Source organism: Saccostrea echinata, unplaced genomic scaffold, assembly GCF_033153115.1.
Source record: "Saccostrea echinata isolate AGI-Se365-2 ecotype Australia unplaced genomic scaffold, CSIRO_AGI_Sech_v1 ptg000001l, whole genome shotgun sequence".
Lineage (NCBI taxonomy): Eukaryota > Metazoa > Mollusca > Bivalvia > Ostreida > Ostreidae > Saccostrea > Saccostrea echinata.
Window position 1 is genome coordinate 38,588,626 of NW_026889750.1, and position 10,715 is coordinate 38,599,340.

At 33.1% G+C, this 10,715-nt stretch overlaps 1 protein-coding gene across 2 annotated transcripts; it reads left to right on the forward strand.

Annotated features, from left to right (window-relative positions):
• The first annotated feature begins 367 nt into the window (after window positions 1–367).
• LOC133179117 (annexin A7-like) lies at window positions 368–9,231 on the forward strand. Of its 2 annotated transcripts, none has more exons than XM_061313864.1 (5): window positions 368–443; window positions 3,783–3,804; window positions 6,180–6,439; window positions 8,505–8,580; window positions 8,961–9,231. In XM_061313864.1, the coding sequence occupies exons 2-5, from the start codon at window positions 3,799–3,801 to the stop codon at window positions 8,976–8,978; spliced, it is 360 nt and encodes a 119-aa protein (XP_061169848.1). In that variant the 5' UTR covers window positions 368–443; window positions 3,783–3,798; the 3' UTR covers window positions 8,979–9,231. The 2 variants fall into 2 exon arrangements, with proteins under 2 accessions (XP_061169848.1, XP_061169855.1); XM_061313871.1 differs by lacking the exon at window positions 368–443 and adding an exon at window positions 723–769.
• The last annotated feature ends 1,484 nt before the right edge of the window (window positions 9,232–10,715 follow it).

The following is a 10,715-nucleotide window of genomic DNA, read 5'->3' on the forward strand; positions in this document are numbered from 1 at the left end:
TCCTCCGCCGACAAGTAATGTTGACTGTTGCTAAGTTCTATCTCGCTGGAGGGCGTCATCTTACAGAAGTTAACAATGTTTCTCCACGAATCAGATTCAACTAATTTATCTGAAAGTAAATTTTAAACATTCATTGACTGCATGAATATGACGGCAACATATAATTTCCTGGACTGAACTTTCTAATGCTATCGATTGTAATGATTACAATAGTTAAAGTTATACATACTGTAATTCTTATAGAACATGTATAAACAATTAAATATAGTATCTCGAATCTAACCAGAAAAATTTGCGGAAATATCCGAGCAGGTTCGACATTTGACATTTCAATGGGCTTCCATAGATCGGAGTAAGCCCTATTAACAAATCACGTGGACATGACAACAGTTTATGACTTAAACAAAGAGGAAGGATATTAAAATTACTGTTATACCGTCTAGGTAAGTTCATGATATAGAATGTACTATTTGTTGAGTTTGTGGTGCCAGGTCACATGCATCTTGATGAAGAGTACAGATAAATAGTTGTATTTTAATTGCATTAAGAAAATCGGTGGCTGTGTGTATCCGGTCGTTATCTGAGCTGTATTACATAATATTATAAAGACATGCAGGGCAAAAAGTAGTGTACATTATCTCACTTTTCAATTTGCTCTATCAATAACACGTGAATCAATTTATGCAGGTAGGTATTTTGTTTTAATCAGGTAGGCTGAGCTAGTTTTGAAGGGAAGAGGACTAGTGTACATGTAGCATTAAAGTACTAGGTACGTAGACGTTAAATAGTGGATACACAATTGCAAATATGAGAAATTCTTGGACGGACTATAAAAATTATGTTACACTGATCACAGGGGCGAGACGCGCTATGTGTCCCCTTTACGTTTTCGTATACTTTTACGTGAAACTAAATGTATAAATTACAGGCCCGTAGTACGGAAAAGGGTGTTGGGTCGGGGGTTGACCCAGTCCAAAACCCCCGAAAATTAAGAGAAAGATCCTAACCCCCACCCCCAATACACACACGAAATGATAAGAATTTTTAGTTTGGGTATACAATTTATTTATCATGATTTTGGTTTTCTGGGGGAGGAGGCTAAAAAAAATTGCCACGGGTTTAATTACGTATTGATGTAAAGGGGATAAGTCGCGCTAGAGCGCGTCTGTCGTCTGATGCCTGTTTTCTGATAACACGATAGTGATTCCTTGAAATGATATCGAAACAGGATGTGTGACATTGAAAGCAGGTTTGTGACAATATCCTTGAAAATATCACCATAACATGCAATATTTGTGATGTTTTTTTTCCAGTTCGGCGAAAGAAACATTTTGATTTCATAAGAATAGAATGGTTGGGATTGATAGTAATTGTAACAAATTCTCTTTTAATTAGAACTGTAAATATGCAAGAAAAAATTTTCCTCTCGCTAAACACATATGCACAAGTATAATCGACATAACTCGACCGAAAATAAGTGTAATTTGAATGATATGGGTAAGAAATACAAGAAAACAATGGATAAGATATACAATGGATAATATTAAAAATAACAAAGAGCAAATTGCAAAAAAAAAAAAAAAAAAAAAAAAAAAAAAAAAAATCTACAAACCCAAAAGATTACTGGAAAATTCTGAATGCATCAGTTAAAAAGAAAGAAATGTGCTGTAGATTACTGACATGTATTTAAAAAGATGTGAATGAAGGTAAAAATTGTTATGTTGATCCAGGTAATATAGATGATCAACAGAATTAGCGAATTTTTCTAACAATTTTTCGTATGATCTCCTTAATTGTTCTATTAGCGATGAAGAAATACTGGACTGTGTTAAAAAGCTTAAAAATGGCGAAGTCTGTGGTTTTGATAATATATTCAATAAACATATTACTTCAACTGTGACATTTTTTACTCGTATATCGGAAACTGTTCAGTTTAATAATTATTTGATCAATCTTTGATAGGTTCAAAAATTTTCAGAACCAATTTTATTAATACATTACCATGATGCAACTATACTGCAATTAAAAGATCGGGGGAGGGCAGCTTTTAAAGGAACATTTTCAACAGTAAAAACTGAATTAAGTTATGTTTGGAAAAAAGGGGAAAAGAATAATAATTGTACGAGGATTGTCCGGTAAAATCGTGGACATCGCGTTTTTATCGAAAAATAATGCACGCACTGAGCTGAAATTTTCAGCAAGTGTTTATTTATCATATTTAAAAACATCTTACTATTTTTTTTTTAAATAAATTTTAGGGAAAAATAAGGATTTAATTATACTTGCATGTGCACAGGGTAATCTATGCTCCTATGGCGCACGACCAAAAAATCAGGGTGTTATCAGGGAATATTAAATAGATAAGATGAGGGTAGAAATTATCATATTTTTAATTCACTATCTATTATATCGTCGTTCGGAAAATTTCAAGGAAATTGCTTAATTTTTAGCAGTTTTCCAAGACTTTGAAATGGGAAAGTGTTAAACGCAACACACGAAAATCCCACGAAAAATGGCGACGTTTGATGACGTTACGGCGCACCGAATAGCAGTTCAGCTATATGTTGATTGAGTAATGACGCCTTAAGAGACTTTAAATGATAACAAAAGATGACAAAATATAAAAATATCACTAATACATTACAAGTCGAATGGGCATTTTTTAAAGCGGAAACTTTTTTGATCAAATCTCCCGGTAGATCAAAACATACAAACAATCAGCTATTTGCAATAACGAAAGACGCTATCATTGCAGACCGTAGAAGGAAGACTGCCTATTTAGTTCAGTGAAAGTGAGAGTACATGTACCTTCCAAAACCTACTAATACAAGTTTTCATAAGGTTCCATATGTGTGCGAGACTGGTCCCTCGACTGTTTATGGAGGAATAAAGGGGAACTCGAGTGTGTGGGTCAGTAAAATTCCCGGAATTTAAGTTGGGTTTATCCAACCTTTTTAAGCAAAGATGAAACGTGACGTTTCTTTAGACATGATCACATTTTGATTTTATCATCCGTGCGCCGTAAGGAGATACCACATATAACATAAAATCCTATATTTTGTTTATTTGAGCATATAACTCTTTGAAATTTGCTATGTATATTGTTGAAAAGTGTATTAAAGAGAAGGAAAATGTTAAAAAACAGTTGATAACTTTTAGCTCTAGACTACTTGTCCACGATTTTATCGGACAATCCTCGTACAGGTACAAATAATTTAATTTTATTAGTAACAAGCAATTTCATTGGCTTCGCGGTTTATAAAGCGTAAACTGCCCCAAGTTATGTTATATCGCACATGTATAACATATGTAAAGTAAGCCTCATTCCTTAATTATATATTACAGTGACAAACTCTTTTATTTACTGGGATTGGTTTTATTGTGTGTACATGTACAATATTCTGAAGAAATGTTTATGTAAATTTTATTATTTTTTTCTATTTTGTGAAAGGGTAACTTTTTTTGTTGTTTTTATTTTTTCATTTTTATTTCTATTACATTTTTTTGTATAAAAAAGTATAAGCCATGTAATTTTATTTTACATAGGCCGATATCGGCCATCGTATTTTATTCGGATCACTGCAATTCAGTTTGCATTCTTGAATAAATTTTGCATAATGGAATAATGGATTATAGCACACAAAACATGTTTTTTAGTATAAATACACATGTGATCAAGTATATAAAAGCACTTTCCAAAATGACTTATCGACAGGATACTTAACTCAATTCTCTGGTTATTTATGTATTAAATGTATTGATTTTTAATTATTTCATTGTAGATAGCTACATACAGATATGTCTGTAAGTACTTTAACGCATATTAATGAATGACCATTTTGTAGTCTCTCTCACGTTGATTTTAGGTCTTTATTTATTTTTTGGCTAAGCAAATTTGTCAGTAATAATATATCTGTAGATTTTCTCAGTAGTTACTGTGTATAGTAAGTGTGTATATACGAATACCGTCTCCTTATATAATAATATTTCCATTTCTATTTGTTTTCTCTGTGATAACTCTTTGAAAGTTAGGAGAGTTGATTTCTTGATCATTCTAACGGAATGCAAATTTTGCCAAGCGAAAGGTCAGTAGCTAAGAAGGCATAATATGCATGTAATTCTCGTGCGGCTGTCTTTGTATCTGACTCTAAGGAGGCCAAATATGCATGTAATTCTCGTGCGGCTGTCTTTGTGGTTGAGGTCAGTGGGCGGGGACTATTGAAATTGACATGTGAGGCCTCGTGTAATTTAAATCTATTAGTCTACATTTTTAAAATCTAAATTTACAATTTTATTTTAAATTGAAATGGAAAAGGAATCACTGTCTAGTTAGTAGAGTATGCCAGGGACATCAACGATAGTTGGAAACGTGGGATAATTTATGCATAACGGGCGAAGCCCGTTATGCAAATTATCCCACGTTTCCAACTATCGTTAATGCCCTGGCATACTCTACTAACTAGACAGTGATTCCTTAAATATGTTTGCTTTGGATCAGACTTAATGTGTACAGTGATGAGATAGGAAAACTAATATGGCGTACACCTATGTACGAGTCGTGTTCAGCGTTACCACGCAGTAGTAATCTATTTCAAGGTTAGCTGTGTCTTCAGCTGTCACAATTAAAGGGGCTTCGGGGTTTTTTGGGTCTTGAATTCAAGGGTTTGATCCTTTGCAATTGGGAAAAAATAGCGACATTTGCTTGAAATTTGGAAAAAAAAAACGTTGAACATACAAAGAAATACTGAAAAAGACTAAACCGGAGCATAAAGCATGCAAGTATAATTGGACTCCTTTTGGCTTTCAACTTGAAAAAAATAGGTTTACTTAACATTTTTGATGCAAAATTTTAATCTTTGGGGCTGTGAAGGAGATTTATGAACGATAAGGATACCCTGCTTTAACGATTTTTCATTGAAAATTTTAAAGCAAATATTGGGAGAAAAATACCTGCATTTCAGTATTGGGAATGTATTTGCCCCCCCCCCCCCCCCTAAAAAAAACCCTGGTCTCGGACACAGTTGCATTGTCGTTTTGTTTTCAATTTCAAATTTATGTTTTTATTTTATAAAAAATACTTCAGTGCTTTAGTGAAACCTAAATGAAAAGTTCTTAAATTCAATGACCACGATATTCTTCATGACATTACATCAAACTGTCTTTGTAAACATGGGCAGTTCTTTTCTTATCATAATGAATGTTTGGGTGTGTTCAGTTGTTTGTTAACTCTGCACACATCACTGACCACAGACTGACAACACTAGTGTGGTTGTTTTGCATTTTCATATTTCTACTCTGAATTTTTGGGATTATAGTTTTAATATTTTTCATTAATACACAACAAAATTTCCACTTTTCTTAAATCCTAAGCATAAATTTTACTTCGTGAAAGTGCAAGGATGTGGGTCATTCAAATGCGTCCCGAAATTTTTAGTTTTAATAATTTTCAAATAAAAGAAGTTTCTAAACATGCTTTTATAATATATCGCTCTGAAATGCGCAACATATAAAGGCATATTATACCGAAAATTTAAGAAATTTTTTAACTTTCAATCTGTGTCCAAGCCCCTTTAAAATCTGTACAACTCCTCCCAAGAGATTGAAAAAGAGCTTTCTCTACTCGTAGACATTGAACATTAATTTGACTATATATGCAGACACTCAAATCTGTTGCCATGCATAGACATGATAGCAATGTATCTGTAAAAATATGACTAATAGGAAAATTCCTATTATTGAAATTGCGGACGGGCGGCTGCGCAAACTTGAAAGGGTACATTATTAATTTTGCTCGGATAACTCTTCCGACAGTTTTCAAGATAAGAACTTTTGATTTTTGATAATTTATGACTAAAATACAAGTTGTTGAACGTAGTAATTTTAATGCAAAATATCTTCATAGGGTACATTGATAATTTCGTTTGGATGTCACCTCTTACAATTTTCAGACTAGAAAGTTATATTCTATGTGAGAATACAGTACTGTACCCGATTTGCTGTCACATTGACAGCTTTCCCCCTGTTTTAAGGTATAGTAAGTCATCTGTACATGGCATTTATATTTTTGCTATTAAAAGCATGAAAAATTTGTTGTATGACAAATATTTCAAATGTTCATACCTGCTTACCCCCTCTCTCTCTCTCTGACATAACTTGAACAATATTTTTCTCTGTTTTAGGACAAACCTCCTCCGTATCAGCCATCTCAAGGTTATCCTCCGCCTCAACAGGGTTATGGCCCACCCCCACAGGGTTACGGCCAACCCCCACAAGGATATGCCCCCGGACCACAAGGATATCCACCACCCCAACAGGGATATGCCCCGCCACCCCAGCAAGGATATGCCCCACCCCCACAACACTCCCATCACAGCAGCACGACAGTTGTGGTAGGGGGAGGAGCGCCGGCCCCTGTTGTAATACAGCAAGTGCCCGAAAGGTACATCTAGTGTTTCTAAGTTAAATGGTATTACGTCTCTTCTTTTGTAAATTGAAATTTGATCATTAAAAATAAAACAGGGACATAAAAGCGAATAAAATGCCACGGCTGGACAAATATGAAAGAAAAAATATTATTACGTAATCAATACATAACTGTTAGCGAAATTTTCTTCAATATTTCGTTTGTTTGCTGTAAAATTAAAATCTTATTACTACTGAAAATGTTCATCAGTAAAATACATGCACACACCAAAGTAAATTAAATTGACAATTTCAGTTACTATAAAACATTTTTTTTCCCATATGAATAGGTTTTTGCTCTATTTTACGGAAAACATAATTCTCTTCTCTGAGTGAAAAAATAATTTTTAGAACAATGAAAATCTGTAATGAGGACACTTGCACTGTCTTGTGAAAAGCACTCCCATTTTACTTGAAACTATTCGTCAAAGTCCAGTTATGCGAGGGTTATATCGCATATGGTTTAAAAACAGGTATTTAAAAAGAAGGGGTACCGGTCGTATAATGAGCGCAAAAGGCTCAATCCTTTTGGGGATAGTGAGCCCCCCTTTCCCCCCGACTTTATTTTTTTAAGCATATTCAGGACAAAAATCATCACATGATAGATAAAAAAAATGTAATATTAAGGCGTTTTATCGTTGGTATTGGGCTTTATGTTGAAAAGTGATTTAAAAAACTGTTTCCGGTTTCATATACTAGTAATAAACCTTCCCCCATTGTAAATCCTTCCTGGGAAGATTTACTGTATAGTAAACATTCACAAATGGTGCATGTATATATGTAGTATTTACATTGTAATATATCAGACCATTTTTAAGATGACAGTGTTTTATTAATTAGGCTATACCTATTATTACATTTCGATGAATTTTAAGTTCCTAATTATACATAATAAAATTCACATTTCCGGGGAATGACTTTACTAGAAGCTCTATTTATTGCGTATCTATTTCAGTGTTAAAGAAATTTCACTGCATGTATTCAAGATATACATATTTTTATGTTACATATTACTAATAACCATGGACATTTCTAGTTTTGTACTCATTCATACATGTACTTCACTTCAATTAATACATAAATTGTTATGAATTGTTTGTCTTAGTGGTTTGCAAAAGCGTTGCTTTCACTTAAGGAAAGTCGGAAACTGATATTTAAGAGTTTTATTTATCTATGTGCAAACTACTAACACATTTCCTTTTTCATATAAGATATAGAAGATATAGACAGTCTTTGTTATATATAGAAAACGCCATATGTTTTATACTACCTTAGTGCAGATGATGTTATTTTACTCGATGGGTCGAGTGTTTGAATGTATAGAACACATCGCTATAATAAATCATTTACTTGCTATGATAGTATATTTCTGTCCCTCACATGCAAGATAAATTATGTCAATATGCAAGATAATTATGTTTTCAGAGAGTCTGATTTTAATATTGATAAATTTACTTACTGATGCTAGTATATCTGACATTATTCATCCAAGATGCAAAATTATGTAGAAAAACAGTGATTACCGGGGTATATTGACATGCGACTTAATTTATGTCGACATGCAAGATAATATTGACATGCTAGTTTATATGTTGACATGCAACTTATTATCTTTTCATGTTCACATAAATAGGTCGCATATCAACATAATTATCTCGCATGCTGACATAAATATGTCAACATAAATATGTTGCATGTTTACTTAATTAACTCACATGTTGACATAGATAAGTAGCATGTCAACATAATTATATTGCATGTCAACATAAGTTGCATGTCTACAAAATTATATCCCATGTCAACAAAAAATATGTTGCATCTTGGGTGTATGATATCAGATACTAGCTTCAGTAAGTAAATTTACCCACACTAAAATCAGGTTCTCTAAAAAGATTGGTAACTTACATAATTATCTTGCATGTTGACATACTTTTCTTGCATGTTGACAAAGCTTATCTTGCATGTAGGGGACAGAAATATGCTACCATACCTTACTTAAGCAGACAGATAATAATTTTGTGATTATGAATTGTTGATTTCAGGTTTGCAGACAAGATCTGTTTGAACTTGGTGATCAGCCTCTTCTTCTGGCCCTGGCTTATTGTTTGGCTTTGTTTGGTAAGGACAGCAGTTGAAAGTGGCTTAGTAAATATGTAATTGATAAGTCAATCAATCAAGCTCCAAAATAAGATCCCCTATCTGTCTCAGGTCAATTGAGCTTTTTCCCATGACAGTCTATAGCACAAGGATTGAAATTTAAAAAAGAGATGATATAAAATGAAAATTTCCAGGCAAGCTGATGAAATACTAGACAGAGATTTTGTTTATGTGTATTTCCTCAAATATCAGATGACTTATGTAACTCGCTACTTTAAATTAGATTTATACCACGTGATTGATATTTTTGATTTATTTGGATTCTATTTAATTTATAATTAATTTTGTCCATATTGTATGGAAATTGCACGGAATAATATCTGTAACAAATTTCTTTTCAGTGTATCTTTGAGAAGTAGGAAAAAGGCTTTGATCAAAATGAGCATCCATGGCAGTCAAGAAGATCAAGCACATAATCCATACTGCAAGGAAAAAAAAAAGAACTGTTATGATCTCCATATCACTTGACAATTATAATCATAGACATTAATCATATCTTAGTTGGTAACTTCCGGTAGATCTTTATGATGTAAATCACTAATATTTTGTTTAATTTTCAAATCATTTTGTTTTGTTTCACAGAAAGACAACAAATAAATCATTTGTAATTATGCTACATGTATGTAAAAGTCTAATGTTTCATATAATTTTGTTATGATTAACAGGAGATTTTGTAATTATAAAAAAGTCTGACTTCAGTGTCAGAGCATATACATTTGTATCTTCTTTAAGGTACAGAACACGGGAGATTTTGTATTCTGAAGAATTTCTCCAATACTAATAATATGTTGGAGATATTGAATGTTTTGAGTATATTTTCAGTTTCCTTTAATTTTTACATCCTTATAATATTAATGGTTTTGAATCTAATATTTGGACAGCTACAAAGGTTCAGTTGTTCTCTAAGGTCAATATTTTTCTCATAAATATATTGTGTAGCTTATTTTCTTCTGTAATTATGTCCCCCCAAATGATGTCACAGGGATATATTGCTATGTTCCACCTAATTTTTAGCTCACCACAATAAAGTCATGTCAGATGAGCGTCGGCGTTTCCCAGTTATACTGGTTTAGGAGCAAAACATATTAATACCTATTAACCCTACCTGAACCAAACTTGGATGGATGATGCATCTATGGATGCACACTACCAGACTTGTTTCAGATGCTGGATCTGATCTATATTTTCTGGATAAGTAATCACATTAAAGTTTTTGGACCTGGTCCATTCCAAAGTAACTCAGAAAGCCCTTGGGTGACCAAAGTGTTTTGTTGTGTTTTTGTTGTTTAACTTGTTGTTTAACTTGTTCAACAGTTGTTTTGTTGTGTTTTTGTTGTTTAACTTTCTGCACAGAAGATAAAGGAGGCAGAGCAACATGTGAGAGTGTGCCAGCTCATTTTTTATGCATTTATATGCATGCATGTATATAGATGTACATGTAAATCATGTAAGCCCCATTGTTTTGACTTTTCCTACTCCCTCCATTTTTTTCTTTAAAAAACCACATGCACTGACTGAAGGAGTATTCAACAGTGGCCAACTGCAAAGAAAATATAATAGGAGCGTTCAACAGTGGTCAACTGCAAAGAAAAAAGAGGAGTGTTCAACAGTGGTCAACTGCAAAGGAAATAGAGAATCGAAAATTCAACAATGGTCAACTGCAAAGAAAATAGAGGTGTATTCAACAGTGGTCAACTGCAAAGAAAATAGAGGTGTATTCAACACTGGTCAACTGCAAAGGAAATAGAGGAGTATTCAACAATGGTCAACTGCAAAGAAAATAGAGGAACATTCAACAGTGGTCAACTATATGCAAATAAGTTGAACGCTCCCTCATTTGCATGTCAAAAGTTCAACTAATGGTCAATTGACGGTCAATTGATCATCAACAAACTGTCAATTAATTTCTCCGATTGAATTCAAATATTCTTTTTTCGTAAAGGGGTCCTATATCAGTACTCTGATTATCTTGCGTTCATGAGATTCACCAATTAAGTTTCTTGACGTTAGGTAACATGACAATCTTTTCCTTTTCAAAGTTTAAAAATATCTCAGTTCTACATATTTTCCATATCTTTTTCCCACTTAAAAATTGT